The following is a 23,274-nucleotide window of genomic DNA, read 5'->3' on the forward strand; positions in this document are numbered from 1 at the left end:
TGCAAATAAATTTGGCATGCATCACTTTAGCTAAACTTTTGACTCACGACAAAGGAAGGAAAGATTTTCAATAGAAGGAAGCACCATTGTTTTGCATGTAACGTTGGATTTATATCTGCTTTGAAATTCTCATAAATTTACTGTAGGGTCCTTTCTCACTTAATGTGAGCTGTCATTTGTATATATCCACCTAAAATGGATGCCCAGGCCCTGAATTGATGTTCCAGATCTCCGTAGACCTTTGATCTCCTGATTGCAACATCCGAGCTGGCTTAATAGTTAATGTTGGGACGTTGCCTTTCCTTTTAGCCCAAGACAGAAAGCTGCATGACTGCAGTTAGCCCCACTTCACCTTCACACGGTGGGAAATTCCTATGCAATTAGCCAGATGGCTTCAAGCCACAGCCCAGCAGGGATTCTCTGTCCTTTAAAAAACAACACACTGCTGGACTTAAACCTTCATCTCCCTCAGTCACTTGACAGCCTTGACAATCGGATGAAATTCCCGGTGTTTGCCCTGGGTAATTTAGTCCCAGGAAGAACCGGAGGAATACCACCCTGCAACCCTGCTTGATTTCACTGCTGATCCCGTGACTGCACCTGAGGGAGTTCTCTAAGCCGTGGGATCATGAACAAATTCAGCTGAACAATGGGGAAACAAACAAACAAATTTTTACTCATGCTGTAGCAGCTGCTGGCTCTTTTCTCGCCTTGCCAAGTACTTCACTCCTCCCTCGTCTCATCTTCCAGTACCAATCTTTTGTGGTCGTTTCCTCTGCTGATCAGCAGAGTCAGCTTTTTAAGTTACCGCCCCGTGGAACGATTTACACCAGCACCTCAGTCAGCATGACCCATCTCGGCAACATCCCTGCATGAAGATTTTCATGCCGTTCAGCCCCCTGGATTTCCCTTGTAGAAATTTCCATAGAAACAGTGATTTCAACAGCTTTTCTGGGATGCCATGCTAGACTCAGCCATTAGACACTGCTCTCTTGATTTAGTACTGAGATCAGCACGTCGCAGAACTTACTGGGTGACACACCATCAGTTCATAGCGTTTAGTGAGTCTCTTCAGAAAGCTACTAAGTAAAACTTTTCCTCGTTTGCTGCGTTACACTGGAATCTCCTATTAATCCTTGATAGCTTCACAGCAAGACATTGTTGAAATATATTCTCTCTCTATGTTGTTTTTTATCCAAGCTGCCTGGTTACATTTGATAGCACAATAATACAGAGCTTTTACGTCCCATTAACATCAGGAGTGAGTGATATGTATATATAAACTGCTATTGTTTTTAATCATGATGTTTGTACCAAGAAATGCTTAGAATATTTAATGGAGAAATTTGGCTTTCTCACTACAATGAACCTTCAAGTCTGTAATATAAATTCAGCATTAGGAAGAACCCAAGAGGACAGCATTCTCCTATAGTATTTACTCCTCTGTATAAATTTCCTATGCTGCTCCTGACTCATTTTTAGACACCAAAAATCACAGCATGCCTTTGCTACACTTACAGAGTGAACTTGACATTTTCATTTAAAACACTAATGGCATGTCAGCAATAATGTTTTGTGAAGTTATCACATAGGTAAAGGATCACAAGTGAATCATCCCAGCTTGCCATCTTTTGTGTGTCATTATAGGCAAAAATACACAATGGGACAAACTCTGCTTGCTTATCTACAGATAACCTAAGAGGTAACAAGCTGCTAAATCCTCTAAGTTTTTGGCTGCAGAGGAACTGTGGGCAGCACCAATACCTCCAAGGACTTTGAGTTCACAACCTGGACTTTTGTGATTGTTCAATCCAGCTTTCCCAAAACAGGCCACATCGCTTTGTCACACTACATCGATTAGTTTGAACTACAGCCTGTATGTTACAAAAATGAATCACAGATCACTTTGGGTAGGAAGGGACCTCACCCTGCCCCTAATTTAATCGAACTTCACTTTCTAGTACTGCCAAGTCAGAGGGCAAGGCATCCTTAAGGCACTTCTGAAGAGGTAATGGCAGGCTGTGATCAAAGCACCCTTAACATCCTCTCTGGAAGTTCAACAGACTGTTTGTTTGTTTTATTCTTGAGCTAACACCAGAACTGGAGAGAGCATCTCAGGCCCAGCTGCTAAAAGCATGAACGTAGAAGTATTACAGCATCATCATCCCTGCTTAACATTTGTTTATCCTTCCAGGGATGATGCTGTTAGTCCTTTTGATGTAGCATCACTTAAAAAGCTCCTCTTTGGTCAATATCCCACTCTATCACCTACCTTATTAAGTATTCCTTCAATCTTTGTATTTTTTGCAAGTAACTGTGATGACTAAATGTTTTGTTGAAAGCTACCAACAAGTATTTAGTAGTATGGAGCCAAGAAACAACCTAAGAAAGATCTTAATAAGAAGTGTGATTACAATTCCTCATTTAAAATTACATTTTGAGACACCTTAAGCTAATGCTTTAACCAGGGACTGGATGGTCTTTGTATCATAAATCTGTATCCTTGATTCAGTGTTGTGTGGTCGAGTCACATGCTTCATGTGTCTGAATGCATTACCTTTAGTAACCACACTTAATATCTTTTTGATGCAATTACAAACCAATGTGACAGAATGTATTTGCTGCTAACCCATGTTGATTGGCATTAATTACATTACTTTTCCTTAATTCATTATTGAAGCAAATCCTCTATCAGTGATTCTATTCTTTTCCCTAGGATCTCTGTCAGTCTAACAGGTCTGTAATTACTCAGGTCATCCTACTTAGAGCCAAATCCAAAACAAGACTTTGGAAAATTTTTGGTACCTAACATTTAGAACTCAAATCTAAAAATAAAAACCTAATTCAGCAGCAGATTGAGACTGAAAGCACATATGTCCTGTCAAAGTTGCCTAAAGGCTTACAGTTTTCCTTCTCTGCATACCCAGATAATCCCGAGCACAGAGATGTCTAACAAACACCCAAGGCAAGGCTTTCACACATTTGGGGTGTCACAGCCAGGTCCTTGATTCCTGCCTAAAAACCTGGTCTGATCTGATGTTAAGGATTTCCCAGACTTTGCCCAGGGTACTTGGAACAATGCGATGGTTTCACTGGAGCCCTGGCATTAAGGGTGTTTGAAACTGATGGCACAAAGGGGATGCAGCTGTAGCACACCTGGGCTGCTGCTTGCCATGTACCAGGTTTAGTGCTCCTGGTCAGCAGGGTCACAGCACTTGCCCAGCAGGTCCCGTGCATCCCACAATTCCATGACTGCAGCCCCCAACATAAATGCTACTATTTCAGAAGAGAAGACAGATGCATTATCAGCTCTCATTTGAGTTCCCTGAGGAACCTGGAAGAAAGGTGCTGATACCACCCATGAGGCCTGGTCCGGGACATTCTCAACAGGCCCAACACTCAGCACAACCCTGCAAGGGAACAGGGCAAGGGGAGTTCTTGTAAAAAGGCCTCCTGACTCCTAGGTGTACTAAGTTACATTCTTGATCATGTAGGTGAGGTGTAAGGCACCCTGCACTCTTGCAGTCGTGGCACTGTTCAAAAAGAAAACCAGGATTCACTAAGTCAAAAGGTCAAAAAAGAAAACTGGCAGCTGTAGCTGACTGGTTAAATCATTCACCTGGGGAAGGGAGGCCTGCAGGCTCCCATCCCTGAGACGTTTATGCATTACATGTGGAACAATAATAATTACTGGTCTATACTTTGTATCACTCTCCAGAGAATTTGTATGTTTTTTAATTTCCATAACCAGGCTGGGAAAGAAATCAGCCGTGAGATTATGTGACAAAAGCTTGTCTCCAAAGCACACAAAGGAGTGCAGAGGGACAATGGCACTTCACTGGTTGGCAGCCCAACTAACAGCCTGCCCTGGCTCGTCCCACACCCACCACAGAAGCTCATCAATGGCCCATTTTCACAAGTCCAAAGAAGCACAGAGACACAATGGCAGATGGGAACCCTCAGATAGGAACTCAGAATAAAGAAAAACCACTCCAGGCTCTTCCTAGGGCTGTCCCAGGAAAGTTTCGGCTCCAGGACAGGCTCCAAGATACAGACTGGAGCCTGTCACGATAAGCCAACACCACAGCAACTTTAGGACTGAGGGGGACTGTATCCTACAGATTTAGGACTCATTAGGGGATGCAAGGGAAGAGTGTTGCTCTAGGACATGAAATAAAATGACGCAGACACTGAACTCTCCAAGGTAAAAAAGAGGGAAAGTTTAATTCTGACTCCAACATTTATAGATTTCCAAAAGTGACAGTGAATTGGAGGATGACAGTGCCACCTCTCCAATGGCACTGGACAAACCAACAGTTCATCAAATTTCTGCTCCTCCAAAGAAGAATGCAAAACAATAAGTTATTTACAGAAAGTGTGTGAGAAAGTTCGTTAAAAGAATGTAAACACCAGAAGGCTTAGAAAAACTTAAAAAACCAGGGCGACAGAAGAACATCTCAGGATTGCATAGCACTTCTCGTGGGATGCTTAGAGAAAGAATCAAAGGCAAAGAAAGGGAGAGATCTGGGTGATTTAGGAAGGAATAGGTAAGATAAATAGATGGATAAGGGGATAGAAAGAACCGGTTGGTGTGAGGGAGTGACCAGGATTACTGTCCCCTAGAGCAGACCAGCAGCCCTCATGTCAGTGGTGCCAGGAGGGAGGGACTGTGACAATGTTAGTCACAATCCAGTTGGACTTCTTTTTGGGAAGGTGGTGTGCCCTGAGAGCCAGGGAGGGGGAGAGGATGGCTCATCCCTACTGGGAAAACCACAGCAGGAGCTGGGTTAGGCTGGGAATACACACTTGACCTCCCTTCACTTGGATCTGGGAGTGTGGAGTTGCATCAGCCTCGCCTCTCCTGGGCTGATGGATCTGGCCTGATTCCTCCAACATAAACATCAAATATTTCCCTTTGTGGGGGAGTGCTGTAGTCCCAGAGCAGCAGGTAAGTGGGGAACAGCAGATGTAGTCACTGCCAGGCTTTATAGAATAACACTGCTCATTCTTTCTGACAAAAAAACACCCTTCAAGGAAAGATTATAGCCTTGAATCCTGAATGAATGCAAATACATTACTGGCAGAAAATTTCCAGTTAGTTTTTCTGTCCCTATAGTACCAGGGTACATAGTCCCTATTTTGAGATGCTGGCAAACTCCATGCATTGATGGAAAAGCAAAGGCTGGCAGAGGAGTTCTCTGGACCACTTATACTGATTTTGTAAATTCTGGAGCTGTGTTTCAAAAGCCAGGTACAGAGGACTTTAAGTGTTGGCATATCAATTAACTAAATTAAGTGCTTAAAAGAAACAACAACAACAACAAAAAAACCCAAGTAATATATAAATACTGGCATAAGACTTGTTGTTATCTGCTGGAAGGGCTCCAGTGGTACAAATGTTATTTTCAAATCAGTGTAAATGGTCCAGAAAAGTCCTTTGCCCGCTAAGTTAAACAGCAGGCAAATGAAGATTTAAAACATGAGCTCTTCAGAGGCACTGGGCTCTCCTCAGGGCCCTGGGGAAGAATACTGATGGCATGATGCTCTGAAGATGATCTGTTCCCTGTTTTTTTAATCTGACCCCCACCCCACAGAGGAAAATCCTTTCTCTCTCTACTGCTTATGAATTTTATTTTCCAACCACACCTCTAGCCCTAGGAGAGCTATCACTGGAGCCTTGTGTTTTTCAAACAGTTGATGCACACATTATCTGAATTTCTTTAAAAGGAAGGGCTGCATAAGGGTGGGTCCCAAAGCTGCACATGAGAGTAAAGAGTATGATGTGAAGAAAAATAAAACACAAGTGCACAGATGCACTCCTAGCAACGACTCTTACAGTAATATAACAGCAAACACTTGCTTTTCTGCCTGAAAGAACTAGGCTCTGTGCGGATGTTTATATTTACAAGATACAAGTCATTTCTTGCAGTCTTTCCTCAGAGACTTAGCATTAATGTATCTGGAGCTAGACTGGAATATAAATTATTTTCCACAGCAGTAAAAGTGACTTTAAAAATGCTTACCTTGAGGTTACATAATGATTTTCTACATTTTTAACAATGTGATTGACTCCTCCTGTATGTTTAACAGCAAATTTCCTAAGTGGAACACAAACCAAACTGTTTCTCAATATTTGAGCAGGACAGAACTGCCTCTAGAATGAGCCAGCATTTTTTAACCCTCAGAGAAACCAGCCACCAGGGAGATGCAAGAGCATTCTGGTCTGAGTTTACCCTTCAGCAGTTCCAGCATTGACAAATATAATCAGCTAAGTCAAAGGTTTAAGGCTGAACCTCCTTTAGAGCTGAGCAGACTTACCCAAAGATGAAAAAAAGTGGCTAGATTGAGGAAAAGAGGCAGATTTTTCCAGTGATTTGGAAATGCATAGATGTGTTTCATCGCTGTTTTTATCCTCATGTCTAAGTTTATAGCAAATTCAAGAGGATTCTGGGATGGAGAATTGCAAAGCCTCTTCCATGTCAGTGCTGCACCATTTATTTTCATGGAGACTGGATAACTCCACTGAAGATGGCTGCATGAGAAGCAGATGGATGCAGAAGGAGATTCCCCAAAAGACAGGGAACAGCAAGGAATGTGGGAGACATCACATGCCCTGGCCAAGGAAAATGAGGCCAGAAGTTAATCAGGGCCTATGCCAGTATTGCCACTCCAGTAACCCTTCTGGTGTCAAATGTAGGGTCCTCTGTTCCAGACAACCAGATTTCTGCAAACTGATTAAACTTTGTTTTAAAGCCAATTGTGATTATTGACCTGCTGTGATTATTGCCCTGCTAGCTTCTCTTTATTTGTTTAATTTTTTTTGCTATGGCAATTGAAGATCATTTGATTTTTTGAGAGATCAGTAGAAAGCTTAAGGCAGGAAGCAACTCTGTGCCACTTATCAAGATGATGCAGATCAGATTATTTCCAGCTTTTATTTCATCTGAACTGTGGTTCCCTATGCAATTTCAGTGAAGGAAGTGTCAGTCATGTCAACGAGATAGATGAAGGGAAAAAGCCCCAACAACCACAAAAAGCAACCCAAAACCACAAAAAAAGAGTCTGAACAGCAGTCTCAGTTTTGTGTAACATAAGCTCCCAAATAATTTTTAATAAATGAGTTTGCCCTTCCAAGTGCACACGTGCCCACTCACTTCCTCCACTTTCCTGCCATACATCTCAAAACTAAACTTCAGCTCTCCCCTGAAGTTGATCTCTGCTTTCCCCCCTTCTCCTTCCTGAACCTGGTGCAAACTCATGTTCCCATTGGGTATTTCTTATCCTTCAGCACCCAAAGAACATTAAAAAAAAAAAAAAATAAGAAGAGCAGCCATGCCACACTCTCATCAGGACCTGCTGTGAGGTTGTTATCCACAAAATTCAGATTCATCTATGTGGTTTGCAATAGGCCAATAATTGCACACTTGATAGAGACATTGATTATTTACTTATTTTGGAGCTGCAGAAGCCTGGGTGCCTGGTGGTATTTCATAAATCAAGCGCAGCCCACTGGGCTTTCTATGCCATTACTTACACACAAAAATGTTGTGTTAGTAACCTCCCAAGTACGATTGGTAATAATTATCATACAATTACATAGTCCCACCAGACTCCTATGCATGCTCAGGGGAAGGATCTTCACCTAGACAGGGATCTTTTTGACCTGGAGGCGTGATTTTTAATATTGCAATGAAGGTAGTTAACATATATCCAGGTATGTTTACGAGGCACCTGGATCTGACACTGGATGATGTGGTTTTGTGGTTTAGGGGTTACAGTGATAGTGCTGAGTTAGACTGGTTCATCTTAAAGGTCTCTCCCAACACTGATTTTAGAATTCTGCAGGATGCATGGGCCTTAAACCTTTTGCCAAGTTGGCAATATATACATCAACACTTTGATTTACTTCATCCATAGAGCTTGTTTGCCACAGAATGTCCTTGACTAAGGTGTGCTAACCACTTACCTGGTTCTACTGACATACAGCATCTCGTTTTATTTTATGAAAGACAGGAAATCTAGGCTGGGTATTAGAAAGGAATTCCCTACTGTGAGGATGGTGAGGCACAGGAACATGTTGCCCAGGGAAGTTGCCCATCCCTGGAAAGCGCTCAAGGCCAGGATGGACGGAGTTCTGAGCAACCTGCTCTGGCAGAAGGCATCCCCGGAACTACATCATCTCTAAGGCCACTCCAACCCCTTCACATTCCACGGTTCTGTTCACATTCCATGGTTCTGTGATCCTTGGGGCTTGCTGGCCACTATCTGTCCCACTGATAACTCTATCGCTGGTGTGAAAAACGCCAATCACTTGTTTTTAAAATTTTAAAAGTTTAATGGCAATAAAATGGTTATAAAAATAGCAATATAATTCGAGTAATAAAAATTTTGGACAATTTGAATTAGGACAATATGAGACAATAGAAACACAGAGTTATGGACATCCGGGTACCTTTTTTTTGGGCAGCATAAGCCTGAAAAAGGACACACATTAACAGAGAATTAACCCTTAAAAACAATAACCTGTTGCATATTCATACATCTCATACATGATGCATAAATTCCATTCAAACACAGGATTCTGTCTGGTCATTGTCAACTTCTTCCTCATAATCCTAATGGTGCTGTCCTACCTGAGCAAGGCAGGAAGAAGTTCGTTTCTCCTGATAATGGGGCAATAAATTCTCTTTCTCTGAGAGATTTAGGTGTCCTTGGCTGCTATCTGGCGCGAGTCCTTTCTTTAGGAAAAAAAAAAAGTATCCTACATAGCAGAGTTTCTATTTGAACATTTTGTTATCAACGAAAACTACATTTAACACACTACTTAAGAGAATTAATACAGCATCACTTTCTAACACAGCACATATACTATTCATTTTAATATTTGCGAAAAGCCAAATTATAAAATACGCATTTTTCGCAATGGAAAGGAGCAGGCGAAGCTCAAACAGGGCAGCACGGCCCAAGCCCGGCGGGGCTGGAAGGCCGCCATGGCCGCCTCGTCATGGCCGCCCCGCCCCGGCCCGCGGCCCGCGCCGGCACCGCCCCGCTCGCCCTCATGAGGGGCCGCGCCGCTACCGCGTGCGGGTAGCGCGCTTCGGCGAGGCCATGGCTCGGCGCGGCGGCCACCGCAGCGCCTTTCTGTGGTTCGTGCACGACCAGCTGCCCGAGCTGGAGCGGCGCGGGCTGTCCGTGGCCTGTGTGGGGGACGCCGTCCCTCACTGCTCCCAGGCTTGGGAGGTGAGGGCGGAATGCCGGCGGGGCCTTTCGCGGAGGGTGGGCTCGGCGCCATTTCAGGTGGCTGTGCCGTCCTCCCCTCAGCGCGGGGACTGCTCCGGTTCGTGTGCCGTGGGTGGGGTGGGGGTGGTGGTGGTGCCATCCCCGGCTGGCAGGAGGAGTTCCAGGACGTCTCTTGTTTGTGGCTTGCCCTCACTCGGAGGTACTTCGCCCTCGCCTTGTTGTGTATTTCTAATAAAGGCTTATGGCGTTTTTAGGAAAAAAGCGCCTGGGAGTGTTTGAGCTAGTCTTGGCGGCCATCAGTAATGTCCTTTGGAAGGGCAGGAGTGATTTCTTACACATGGAGTTTGTTGGTTTGTGGGACTACTAGAAGGAAGTAGAGAAGAAGGTAGAAACCTTTTTGTAACAGCTGATTTTTCTTCAAGTCCCTGACAGAGGAAGAGAAGACGATGTATGCAGAGAAGGCTCGTACGTGGAATAGCAAGAAACGCTCTCAGAAGACAGTGAAGGTGGAAACACTTGATACCTCTTTGAACCATCACAGCCTGTTCCTTTGGGCTCTTGTACCAAGTAAAATGTAGTTCTCTAACACCCTAGCTTTATGTTTAACAGTATTTTGCAGTGCTTGACTTAATTTTATTTATTTTTTTTTAATTTATACTGTAAATTGTAGTTACTTCTTGCCATAGGTTCATGTTGCTTTTGCTTTTTGGGTGTCATTGGTTTAGGTAGTTCTTGTCCGATGGCCTGAAAGCACGTCTTAGAAGCAGCTGATTTGCTTGTTCTGGAGGGGTTGTGTAGTGAACAGGTCAATGAAGTGTTTTGGCCTATGCACAAATAGAATAATTACACCCTGCCATTATCTTTAGGTTGGTTGGATGTGGGAGAGTAGTAACAGTGTTGTGGAGAACAATACAGAAGGAGGTAGTTGGGTTGAGTGTGTATGGTTGTGTCTGAAATGGTGCTAAACATAAGATAATTTCTGCTATTTACTGCCTTGAAAAGGTGTTTGTCCCGTTTGTTTGTTTCTGTTTCTTTTCCTTTCCCAGCAGTTCTCTGAAGCAGAGTTACTTAAGAGTTTGAATTATGTGAGGTGTCAGCTTATTTTATTTCATTTCAGTCTTTGTTGGTAGTGTAAAAACTTGTGTGTCCAAGGAAAGAAAGTCACATTTACCCTCTGAGTAAATGGATAATACTGCATTTACTTCTTAATGCTCTGTTACTAGATAATGACTGCGAACTATGAATTAATGGTGGGATAAATTCCAGGACTTCAAAATACTTACATGCTGATAGAGAGAATGGCAGGATGATTGTAGTTTGCAGTAACTTGTAAAAATGGATTAGTTAAATTAGTCTAGACTAGAAGGGAGGTGTTAGGCAATATTTTCTGGTTTTGGGGGCCTGCATGTCTGGGAAAAAGCTGTTTAAAATGTGATCATCCTTGTGTTGTGTATCAGGCTGAGTGTGTGTAATTAATGGAACTCCATTTTTATATGCCAGAGAGAACTAAGTGAAACGGCAGGAAAGTCACAAATGGAGGCTTCTGTGTTTCCTTCCACAAGTTGTAGCATTTTAGAAGATTGTGAACAGAGAGAGGAACAAATAATTGCTTTACCAGAGTAAAGCTCACCATCCTTACTGTATCAGGGGAAATATGGATATATGAGATTATGTGCTCTTGTTTTATTCATCCCAGCCTTGTACACACACAGCCACGGTCACTTTGTGTAGTGAAAGTCCATGTTCCTCTTTTGGAGGTGGCCAAAGCTTGCTTAGATGGGAATAATTCCTCATTTTGTTTTAAACAGTTCAAACTGATAATTAACTTTGGCTGAGATGGTTATCTGCAATCAATGTGCCTGGGTGTGGATGTTATTCCCAATTTGGGTTTGAGTGATCAGATGCTGTAAGGCTGCCAGGTTTCTTTTCCTGTCCTATTAAAAGCTTATTGTTCATGAATGGATTTTCAGAGCAATCCAATGACTTCCTTAAGGCTTTATCAGCTTTTCATGAACCTCTTTCCTAGTCAAAAGCAACTAACACATGTGCAAGGTGCTTTTTTCATAAAACTTACAGAGAAAAGTTATAAATTCCAGTTTGAAGAGTTCTTTGCCTGTGGCAAGAGGTTGAATTTAAGAAAATACTTCTTTTTTTCTTTGTATCACATTTTGTAAGTTGAGCTGTAGTTCTTCAAAGCAGTAATGGGTTGACAAAGGTACTGAAGACAAATCTTGCTTTCCTGGCCTGCAAGTATACAGGCACTTTATATATAAAACTTTGCCACCTAACCACAGCTATTAGTGGATATTGCATTTTCCTCTGATATAAGGAGCTGAAGGACTTTATTTGGGGCAAGAAGACTTTTGTTGTTGTTGGGGTTTTTTTTTAACTTTCTCATCTTTTCCAGACTTGTAAGGTGCCTGATCCAGTTCCTGCTCCTCTGACCACAAAGATGCCCAGTGTTACTCCTCTGCCAGATGCCTCTGCTCTGTCTTGGAAGAATGATCAGGGTATGGTGATTTTAAAGCAGTTGGTCCTGGTAGATGAGAGTTTGCCCTTTGAGGATATTCTCAGTGGTACCTGTACAAAGACTGTTTACATTTTGCTGAAAGCCATCTGTGTCAGATATTTTACACTACTGGGCTACTGCTGTAAAAGGTAGAGGGAGATCAGGGAAAATACCATTCCCCCCAACCTCCAACAATTCTATCCTCTGTTTTTTAGCTCAATGGGAGTATAGCCACTAACAGTTTCTTAACAGTTTTTTCAAGGTTTTTAAGGAAAAGGTAATTTTTCAAGTCCTACATTTATGAATTGACAAGGCATAATCCAAGTTCAGCATAAAAGAATACTTGTATTGATTTCAAAGGGTTAAGAATTGCTAGATATGAGTGTTCAAAATTGGTAAGATAGAGGTATTAAATAAAACAAGGGCCTGGCCTAATTGGGAGAATAAAAGAGGGAATATGCACTTTATAACATCCTGACTTGCTTCCTTATTGAAAGAACTCTCAAAAACTAAACCTTTCTAACCTGTACCCTGTCTTCAAATGGTTGTTCCAATTTGAGTTGGGTAGTGAACACATTTGTAATCTTCTACCCAATGAATATTACATTATTCTGAAAAATAATAAAAAGGTAGTGCTTACAAGGTAAGTCAAGAAGCCAGTTCATATCAGCTGTGTGGTTAAGTCTAAAAAGCTCCAGCTTTTTACTTCACTCTCTTGAACTGTTTTCATGTTGCCATGGTTATGGGAGAAGCAAGAAACAGTAGCTCCATAAAAAGTGAAATGCTTATTAGTGCCCTCCGTGCCAGGGGTCATGCTCCCCTGTCATTGTGATGCAGATTTGATTGGGCTGATCATGCTGGCTGGCTTGAGTTGGCACAAGTCATCTTTTAGCTGAATGAGAGGCATAATGATAAAGGATAATTGAGATACACTTCATGATGCTGCTCTTAATATTTCCCAGTTCAAGTTCTGTATGGTTCCCTGGAGCTGTATCCATTTTCTCATAAGGTAGGAGAGGTGTCTTTCCTGTGACCCCTGAGCTCGTACAGTTTAAGACCCACATAAGGGAGTATGGCCCTTCAGGCTTAGGGCAACAGGTGTTAAATGTCTTAAAGACTAGCATACAAAATTATTTATGTGTGAAGACAGTTACACATCTCTAGTAGAGCAAGTAGGACTCTTTTGATGAGGGGCAGTAGTTAAGAGTAAGGATTAAATAGCTGTGTTAAACTTCACTGAGGACATTGTGACGGTCATGAAGAGAAGGATTAAGGTGTATTGTAAAATATTTGTCATAGTTGGATACTTTTTAATTAGTAAATGATAAATCTGTTCCTTAACATTTGTGTGGGGTATTCTTGCCACTTTCTTTGGGAGCTCATTTGGTGGAAAAGCAATCCTTTTAATTAGCAGACTTCTCATCTTCTTGCCCCACAGGATTACTACCAACTCGTTTAAGTGGTGTAAGCTGCCAAATTTAGCTTGTGAGACTGTTTTGCAGCTACTGATTTGGTGTTTCCCTAACCTTATTTTATGAAAGAGCCAAGAGACCTATCCTTAAAAAGAACAACAGTTCCTGTTGGATTGCAGGCCTCTTAACGTTATGTGGGTTTAGTTGCTTGTATTTTTTGGGTCTTTTGCCCCACCTCTACACACAGTAGGATCTCTGGAAGGTGTCCAATGTGCCTGAATTCTACATAAGTGTTGTCATCTTGGATACAGAGGAAGAGCTGTGGGTTTTGCTTGGTTGTTACTCTTCACTCAGTCACAGGAGAAATTTCAGCAAAGCTTTCCCTTGATGAGGGGAGACCAGCATGGCTTCTGTAACCTCTGATGGCTTGTCTGAAGATGGTTTTGTTCTTTTTCTTTTAGATATGGTTGCAGACATCTTCTACTTCCTGGACATTTACAGCTACGGGAAGCTGCCACCCCACTGCGAGCAGCGCTTCCTTCCCTGTGAGATTGGGTGTGTCAGGTACTCCCTGCAAGATGGCATCCTGGCTGATTTCCACCACTTCATAGATCCAGGTGAGTTCCAGGAAACTCAGAAGTACTGGGGTGAGAGGGAGGCTTTCTGGGGTCACTGCTGCCCAGGGTTGCACTTCTGGTATTAAGACAAGTTTATTTCTTTGATTATAAATGGTCAGACTTCTTAAAATATCAGAGCAGTCCTGAGCTTGTTTCTGAAGAGAATTAGTGTCAGAACTTCATGTAACTCCAAAGAGGGTAGGCTAAACGCAGGAGAACTTGCACATGTTTGTGCTTTATGTTTCATGTCAATGAATGCTTCTCTTAGTTGGACCTAAACACACTCACAATGCACTTTGTGCTTTAAAATGTATTGAACTGAAAATAACTTTTCCAAAAATAGTTGTGGCATGTTCACAAGGCCACAAGGGAAGTTGCTGTTCCTTTCTGCATATGGAACTTTGAGTTAAGGATCTGTTGTTGGTGGTGTTGGATGATGATTGTGCTTTCTCCTCTTTTTTGCAGAAGTACCACCACGTGGTTTTCGGTACCACTGCCAGGCTGCTGGTGAGTATTAATGGAGAAAAAGAATGGTGTACAGTTTTAGACACAGCTTATCTGACCTCTGTCCAAATGTTTTGTAAGTCTTGATAGTCTCTGTGTGTATCTTCAGCATGAAGTGCTGATTAACAACAGGGTAACTCAAAGATACTACTTTAAAAGTTATGTTCAGCAGCTTGGCATATATTAACAAAATTAAAATACCTGCACCATTGTTGTGTCTGGCTTGGCCTGCCTGTTTCCTTTGTGACTCTCAGTAGTGTTTATAGACTCCAGTTTGTTTCTATTAGGACACTTCCTCTCCTTGTGTACAGAGGGAACAAACTTGGCCTGTGTACGTCTAATACTTGGATAATGGCCTTTTAAAAGAGGCTGGAGTGTGTGTTTGCTCACAGCCCAGAGCTGCTGACAGAAGCAAGGTTTTGGTAGCTTAAACACAGACCCTGTCTGTGGAGAGGAGTGTGTGTGTTTGTGTGCATATATATGTATACAGAAAGGTAAAAAGGAGGAGGGAACTGTAGCTCTTAAGGAAACTGGACTTCTCACAATTTTGTGGCTTTTTGTTGTTGTTTATTTGTTTTTCCCCTGTCCCTCTTGCCCCTCCATTAGGTGATGAAACCCATAAGATCCCCATATCTGGATTTCACCTTCCTCGTTCTTGTTACGCCGTTGTCCTGCGGGAACTCGTTGAGTTTGCCCAGCCAGCCGGGGGTGCTCAGCCTCGCTTCTTCTGCAGGGTATGGCCAAGGTCAAAGCTCTGGATCTCCACTTCTGCTTTCACTCCTGTTGGATGACTCAAGAGATACATGCGCACTGATTAGGTTTTAGAGTAAACTAAGTGGGGAAAGACACTTTTTCCAGACTGTCCCAGTTCCTTTCAGGAAGAAACGGCCTCTAGAAGCCAACCTTTTTATAAAGCAGAGACCTAATTTTCTGCCTTTTTATTTTCAGCCTGCACTTCTGGCTCTAATCTACTGATGAACAGGGTCTTTTGTTCTCTGACATTGTTATGACTTTGGTTAAGGGCTCCTAAGATTTGACTTAAATTGGATGTGCTCAATAATAGTCAGAAATCCTGCTTTTTTGAAAGGATATTTTTACGTTTTCGTGACTCTTTTCCCCATAAGAATTACACGTATCTTAAATTTTTGCTCAAGTTTCATTTTTCCAGGCAACAGAACAAAATGTTAGGATTCAGCGGTGTTTAAGTTTCATAACAGGTCTATTATGTTTCAATTCAGTTCAAACCTAATGTTAATCCTTAAAAAGCAGGGAGGGACAAGATACTGGGTTCCATCCATAAATACAGGGCTCTGAAGAAATATGCATGAAATTTGGGTCCTCTTCAAGATAGTCGTCAGGGGGATTGCATTCAGTGCCACAAACAATTTGGTTTGGAGGTGGCTTTTCCAGACCTGAACAAAAGTCATGGAAGTGTCAGAATTCTGTACTGTACTCCTTTGAGATGACAAAGAAATCTTCTTTCCTCCAGTCTAATGACAGATTCCGAATTAACTGGTGTCTTGGTCGAATGGCCAGCATAACAGGTAGGGAATGGATAATTTTTGTCCATCCTTTTCCCCTTCCAGAAATAAGGGTTGTGTAATCATGGACAGCTGTATTTGTCTGAAAAGCATGTCTCAAAAGTTTTCATAAAAGCTGGTTCTGATAGCTAGAACTCCTTTGCATGCTCCTTCCTCTTCCTTTGTCCCACCACTTTCTAGGAAACCAGGTTTTATTAAAACCACTGGTGGAATATCTTTGAGCTTTGGTGCTGTGATAAAGAGCTGGGCAGTGAACAGGGACTGACTGAGAAATGAGCTGAGCAGGATATCCAGTGACTCCTGTTCTCCTGGCCTGGATTTTCACTGAACTGTAGGCATTGGGAGCCACTGGGAGCTTTTTGCAGTAGAAGACCTGCTAATGAAACTGTATCAGAAGAAATACCAAAAGGAGCCATCCAACGTCTGGGTGTATAGAAAACTGGATGTCTGCCTGTGGGATTTCTCCAGTAATACCAGGTGTGTTGGGTGGTTCTTTGTGTAGATGTGCCTGCTTTCAGATTTTCTGTGTTGGTACAAAAAGTGATACTTGCTTGCAGTGCTGCAGGAGCATATTGGGTGATTATGCAGTAGAAATAGATTCTAGTGCTTCCTCTGCTACTAATTTAAGAGAAGAACTAATAATATGATCTTAAATTTCAGTAGATTTTTAAAAACTATGTCAATTATTCTTGTAAGTCTGGTTGGAATATGGATTTTAAGAACCATTGGGTTCATCTTTGTCTTTATAGCCAGGCGGTTTTGTGTTCCCATGAGTGTCTTCACTCTAGAGGGGGAGCTTAAGGAGGATGGAGGAATGTACTCTAAAAGACAGGTTTGGAGAGGAAAGTGAGGGTGTTTATGCTAGGAGGAACTATTTCACATTAATGGGAAGCTTGAAATGGTTCAAATGGTTTAAATTCCATTTGTCTCTTAGGGCTCTCTTTTCTCCCTGCCCCCCACCTCACCATGAAGTAGATTTCATGATAAGCAGACCTTTAAACGCTGCATAAACTACTTAGGGCAAAGCTATTGAACTCTGTGAAATTTTAAAGGTACTGCATGATCTCTGCAACAAAAAGATACCATTTTTAATATTTGTTCCTGTTCATCTGGCCAGACCGACTGTTCTTGTTGATGAACAATGTAGGTGCTTCTGAAATAAGCCTAAACTTCATTTCATGTAGGTGCAAGTGGCATGAGGAGAATGATATAATCTGCTGTGCTCTGGCATCCTGTAAGAAAATGGGGTGAGTATTGCTTGAGGAGTTGACTCCAGAATGATGGCTTTTATTTTGTTAGCATTGCAATGCTGAGAAAAGTGTTAATTACATTAGAATTCACTGTTTGACTTCAGAGGTATTCTCATTATGCTCTGGCATATCTCTACTTTGGAAACTTCTGTGCTGCCTGACATAGAATGTAGATGCATAAGGTTCTGTAATCTTTTTGGTGGGGAGAAAGGAAAAGTAAATAGTTTGGAAATGAGGAAATGCCCTTTATGGTCTCTGATGGCAGCAGTAGTAGCACTTAGAGAAGCAATAATAAATAGTTTTCATTCAAAATACTCATCATGGACTGCTATGACCTGAAAAAAAAAAAAAAGTTGCTTTTCCCACTTCTAAGTGCTGCATTTGATAACGTGGGGAAGCAGTTTGTTTTCATTTCATGTGTAGTTGTACAACAGACTGGTGGTCTTGGAAGGATGCAGGGATGCTGGCAGAAAGTCCTTCTGCCCTCTGGTATCTGTTCTGTGCATCTCAGGCTTTGGCTGCTTTTGTTTGCCAGCTGAAGAACATAAAATGCTGTGCTTCCACACATCAGCATTCAAACCTTTAGCCAGACCTTTCTTGTTTGCCTTTTTTTCTTGGTCAAGTTACTGCATCAGTAAATCCTTTGCTGGTGTGTATGGAGTCCCACTAACAGCAGCTCACCTCCCTCTGCAAGACTCTGACTGTGATCAAGGCACAAATACCAGGATTGTAAAACTGGATGCTGGACATACCCAGGTCAGATTTTTTCAATTGATACCCTGATTTATTTCCAGTTGCCAATTTCACATGAGCTGTTTTGTCTTTGGATGCTGTCCTTTGTGACATATATTGGGCAGACTGATGAACTTGCAGGGTTTTGACCATGATCCATAGGTTTGATGGATAGTGGTGTATATTTCATGTTAGCAGATACATGTACCTTATTTTGAATATTTATATTTTCATACAGAAAATGAAAGCTGAAAGTCCTGGATGCAACAAACCTTGGGGTTCTCCAAGACAGGATCAAGAGTTTGTTCCTTCTAATTGTGAGTTTGAAGCTTCCACATTTTTTTAGTGGGAACTTAATCCAGTTGTTACTTTTTCAAATTTCTGGGCTTAGATGTTGCCTGGAAGTGGTGCACAGCTCACACACTGGAGACTCAAGAAGGAAGAGCTGGCCTCTTCTTACTGGACAGAATCTTAGGGTCAGAAACATCTCTTAAAATGCAATTTTTCTTAAAAATGTTGCTCTCTGATTTATGCTTTTCTGTTACCTGAAGGCATTCCCATGCCCAGGTGCTTTGAGGCAGGGCCATGTTTAAAATACTCTCCATGTTCCTAAATCATTGCATGTACAGACCGAGCTGGTCCTTGTTCCAAGTGTTGTGTCACAACTCAGTTAAAAGACTCCTCTTTTAAAGTTTCTACTTGCAGAAAGGTTTGGGGTTTTTTTTACTAGAAGGCCTCTGAGCTCAGTTCATTTGGGCATTTCGTGGCTAACCTTCAGAGGAATTGGTTTGCAAAATAAATAAGAGTTCTGAGTTTGCAGCTTGATATCTTATGCCTAAGATCCATGCTGAGTTAAACTCTGTTCCACCTGGAAATCATGATCTTATGGTCTTGCTGTTTGTGGAGGACACAACCTGCCTGACTTTTTTAATCAGAGCTGTTGAATAGGTTCAGCTCCACAGCATGAAGAACAATTCCATTAATTTATGCAAGCTTTAAAGGCTGATTTGATGTGCAAACTGTATTTAATTTATTAGGTGATTCTCCATGTGGTGTGAAGACCTCCCCTTGTGGAACAAGTGCTGTACAAGGAAGAGGAGTTATTCGATTGCTGAGAAGTGCATCTGATCTATCCAAGTCTTTCAGTAACTGAAAGTCTCTTTCACATCCAGGACAGCTGTAAATTCTAATTTTCTTTGTTTCCCTAAGATAACTAGTAGTTTCTCCAGACTGCAGTTTTTCATCTTCTGTGCAAACCTTGACAGTTGAAGTTCTTGTTTGAATGATAAAACTATTGAGTGGATTTAAAGAATCTTGTTCATTATCTACAGGAAGACTTATTTCGAAGGGACCTCACAGTCACATCTTTAAAACTGCATGCTGTACTAGTTATATTTCTTAATGAATAGAGTGCAAATTCGAGATTGATTAATCAATATAATTGAATTAGAAGAATTCTTTAGTGACCAGTGTGTAAACAACTTAAACTTTTTGCTTTATTTCTTTTTTTAATAGCCTTCCCATCTTCTGCATGTGGAAGATGGACTGTGTGTAACAGTCTTGCTTCAAAACTGATGCAGGGGAGAAAGTATTGAAGGTATGAGGGGCTGCCCTAGGGGAATTAATTAAAAGTCAGTAGTCCCAAAAGTTTGCTGTAATACATCAGTTTTAGCCATGAAAAATTTGAGTGGTCTTTCAAGGCAAAAAAGCACATTTTATGTAAAATGTCTTGAAAGAAATACTGTGGCAAATTTATCTATCTGTTAATGTTCTTAGAGGCACAGGCTGTATTACATACATCAGGGACAAGTACTGCATAGATTTTTTTTTGTTTGCATCAGTTTTCATTTTAAGAAATGCATGTCCCTCAAACTTTAGAGACTGAAGAGAAGTGTAGGTGTTACGGGGTTGGTTTGGTTTTGGTCTTTTGATGGTCTTTTTTGGAAAGAGTATCAAATTCAAATTGATATATTTCACAAGAGTTTATTCAGGCTGGGTAGATACCAGTCATAATTATTTGGGGGCACATAACAAAATAGGACACTATCTTGGCATTTTCTAGGGAAGTTAGATGTTCCTTTTTATGGAGGTACTGCTTGGACTACTCCCCAAAAGGTTGTCTGAGCCTTGTGCTTAGTCCATGTATCTCCTAAGCAAGTGATTCTGAGAAATAAGAGCTTATTTTGTTAAGTTGTTCCTAGATTTTGTACCAACAGATGTCCAGTTTTGAAATACTATTTCCATAGCAACTAACTCTGTGAAGATTTCATTCCTTGGTAGGTACTGAAACTCGAGGTGGTTTGTTCCCTTGAATAAGGAAAAAACACAACAAAACAAATGCAAGCAAAACCCAAAATGCAGCCAAAATAAGAGGTTTATTTGAGCATGCTGATCAGTGTGTCCGAAAAGGCCAAGTGCTGGTTTAGTTGGAAACCTGTTACAGTTGCTATAAGGCCAGTTGAACCCTTTCTTCCAGTGTTTTAGGATCACTGAAGCATTTCTATTCTTACCCAGCTGTTCACCTTTATCACTGAATTTCCTCAATTGATTCTGTATTTCCTTCCTTGGAGGCTGCTGTCCTACCTGCTGATATTCACCAAATAAGGGACATTAAAGCTGTAAGGCTGAAATTTACCAATGAAGCACCTGGGAATGTTGTAACTGACTGACAGTGTCTATCAAGTAGTGCTAAAGGCTTTTCTGCTTTTGTGTAGACTTGTCCAGGTTCCTTAACTGACAGCCACTGCTGCATTGATATTTCATAGTGTACAGAGCTATTGTTTTTGAAGTATTTCCAGAGTTCACTGTTGGAATAAAAGTTTGTTTCAGTTCTTATGTAGGAGAGAATTTATTAAAAGTTGTTGTTAAAACTTATTCAGTGTTAAGTACATAAACCTAAGAACGTTTTTTTACTAAGCTTAATGTAATGCATGTCAAGAGTGAGATAAAGAATATGAGCAGAAGTGGGAAAATGCCATTAGGATTCTGTGGCATATCTGTACCTTACCACCTGTAAATTAAAATAGCACATAAGATGGTGAAGATCTAATTATATGCTGTAGGCAGTGGGCTGTTAACTGGGGCAGTAACTGTCTTACTGTAATAACCAACAACTCTAGAGGGGGTTTTTTGTAGTGGAAATCATAAGATCTGTGCCATTAGAATGAATACACTAACTTAAAGTAGCCCATTTCATACTGTTAGTCTGCATTTATCGAGGGGGAGCCCTAACAGCTGTTGAAGGATGATAGAAAATGCTTTTGTTTGGGAGCTCTGCTTCCTTGACTGTTCTGCAATTTGCAGCTCTTGATTTCTGGAAGAACAAATTCTGAAAAACAAGCACAGTATAGTAGCGCTTCTCTCCTGTAAGTAAGTAAAGATGAGGGTTTGCAACCTTAGCCCACTTTCTAAGTGCAAGGAGTCGTACTGGTAAGGCACCAGGCTGTGTCAAAATCAGGCCAAAGTTCTCACCACTTGCATGACAAAATTCTGAAGGGGACACAAAACCAAGACAGGGCAGAATGGCTCTTGAGCAGAGTTTGAGTGGTGCTGCCTGGGAGCTCTAAACATGCACCTTCCACAGGATGAAACCTAATGGTGACAACGCTCTGCATGTGGTGTTTGGTAGCACATCTGGTGAACTGGCTAAAGAGTGGTTTTGTAGCTGATGGATTCTATCAGACCTGACTTTGTGCCCTCCTGTTACTGCAGCTGACTCTCTCCTGTGACAGGAATGAGTAAAAAGTCATCCTGGTTTAACACACACATTGCAGAGTTATTAGGTATTTTTGCTCTTGTTATAATAGTAGTGGACAAGTGGTTAATTGTACCTTGCTACTCTGAAGGTTTTGGCCAGAACAGTTGTCTGAGGATCATGGAAACAATGCAGTGACTGCAGTGACAGCTCTGCTGATTTAGTCTCCATCAGTACATTGACCTGTAATCATATTATTTTATATTCTGTTTAGGGTATGTTAACATAGGGTAAGCAGCAGTTGCTGTTGCTTCTAATTTAACTGTTACTTATGCATTGCTGGTTTGTCCACCTTCTCCTTCCAATAAACTGCAGGAACTAGGGATGTGGCAGAAGTTCCAGCATTCTCTCAGAAGCACACATACATACTGTAGATACAGCAAAACCTGGTTTTGACATCTTTAACTTGAATTTTGCTTTGGAAGGCTGAGTTTACCGTTAGAACTCAAGGTGAATGTGGCCTTAGCCTTCTCCTTCATGACCAGCTGCCCATTCCCACTCAGATGCACCCACAGCAAGTCCTGCTTTTTGCCCTCCATGTGCTTCACCAGATGCAGCTTTGGGTGTGCTTTGGCTTTCCTATCCCCATACCTGCACAAACACAGCACCTCTGTTTCTCCCAGGCACTTGTCTCCTGTATGTTTCCTTTTCAGGGGTATGTTCTGTCAGGGGCTCTATGGTCAGCCTCTGCTTGCTTTGCTATTTTTGTCTTTAGGAGGAGGTGATACTTGAAAAATCACCAGGCTCACCTGGACCTCTTTCCAGCACTGCATGCCACAGGAGTCTTCCAAGCAGATCTCTGAATAAGGCCAAGGACTGCTCTCCTGACTCCAGGGCTGTGATGCTGCTTTTTGCTGTTTTCCTCCCTCTTTGGATCCCCAACTCCACTATCTTGTGGTTCTTGAAGCTAAATTTGCCCCTTGGCCTTCACATCCCTGAGCAGTTATTTCTTGTCCATAAGGATGAGATCCAGCAGGGACCACCTTGGCTCCTTGGTCACCTCTGAGTGTCAGGCTCCTCACAGGTGTCTGAAGAAGGCCTTGAGAGCTTCCCTTTGGCAGGGCTGTCTGCAGCAGATATCCTCTCTGGGCCTGTCCTCTGTGTCCAACCCAAGAGCTTCGACTGGCTCACTGTGTGTTCCCAGGTGGAGCTCTGCATTCCAGCTGCTCTCTCACATGGACAGCAGCTCTCCCTCTCACCTCCCAAGTGTGAGAAAAGAAGCTGGCAGTGTGTGATGTGTGGGAAGGGAAGCCACACTACCTCTTGATGTCTGGTGCCAATTCTGGGGTCTGCATTATAACTGTTATGTTATCAGAGAGTGTTTGCTGTGTCTAAGGTAAGATAAATCTTTATTGCATCCTTTGCAATGTGTCACTCATTCAGATCCTAAAAGATAGAAACAAGGCAGCAGTTTGGTGGGGATTTTCTGTGTGGAGAATCTGTCAGGTGTCAGGCTGGAGGAAGCAGTGCTGTGATCCTGGATAACAGCAACAGCTGATACTCATTCCATGGGGTGTGTCCTGTGCCAGCTGCCTAGAGTGAGGTCCATGCTGAGTCATTCCCCATTGGGAAACTTGCTGCCATTTCAGGGATTCTGGCTCTTGAGCTGTTACAGTCAACTGGTGATGTGCTGAAGGTCAGATTCTTCTGAATAAGTACTTGTTTTGGGTGAATGAAAACCTCTATTCTAGGAAACCCTGTTTTGATTTTCTTGT

General features: G+C 41.9%; 1 protein-coding gene across 1 annotated transcript; it reads left to right on the forward strand.

Annotated features, from left to right (window-relative positions):
* The first annotated feature begins 9,108 nt into the window (after nucleotides 1-9,108).
* On the forward strand, nucleotides 9,109-20,668 carry MAEL (maelstrom spermatogenic transposon silencer). The gene is made up of 13 exons (XM_071433919.1): nucleotides 9,109-9,240; nucleotides 9,663-9,740; nucleotides 10,599-10,610; nucleotides 11,648-11,750; nucleotides 13,623-13,778; nucleotides 14,244-14,285; nucleotides 14,889-15,016; nucleotides 15,772-15,826; nucleotides 16,159-16,300; nucleotides 17,008-17,070; nucleotides 17,697-17,829; nucleotides 18,044-18,122; nucleotides 18,843-20,668. Exons 1-13 carry the CDS (start codon nucleotides 9,109-9,111, stop codon nucleotides 18,956-18,958), a joined length of 1,239 nt encoding a protein of 412 aa, XP_071290020.1. The 3' UTR covers nucleotides 18,959-20,668.
* The last annotated feature ends 2,606 nt before the right edge of the window (nucleotides 20,669-23,274 follow it).

Source organism: Agelaius tricolor, unplaced genomic scaffold (genome assembly GCF_023055355.1).
Source record: "Agelaius tricolor isolate 1412-34295 unplaced genomic scaffold, bAgeTri1.0.p SCAF_9, whole genome shotgun sequence".
Classification (NCBI taxonomy): Eukaryota; Metazoa; Chordata; class Aves; order Passeriformes; family Icteridae; genus Agelaius; species Agelaius tricolor.

Bases quoted from the DNA above. Each gene is read 5' to 3' on its own strand.
- MAEL (XM_071433919.1), top strand. From the start codon at position 9,109: ATGGCTCGGCGCGGCGGCCACCGCAGCGCCTTTCTGTGGTTCGTGCAC. The intron at 9,241-9,662 runs GTGAGGGCGGAA...TTTTTCTTCAAG, and splicing joins ACTGCTCCCAGGCTTGGGAG to TCCCTGACAGAGGAAGAGAA. The intron at 15,017-15,771 runs GTATGGCCAAGG...TCTTTCCTCCAG, and splicing joins AGCCTCGCTTCTTCTGCAGG to TCTAATGACAGATTCCGAAT.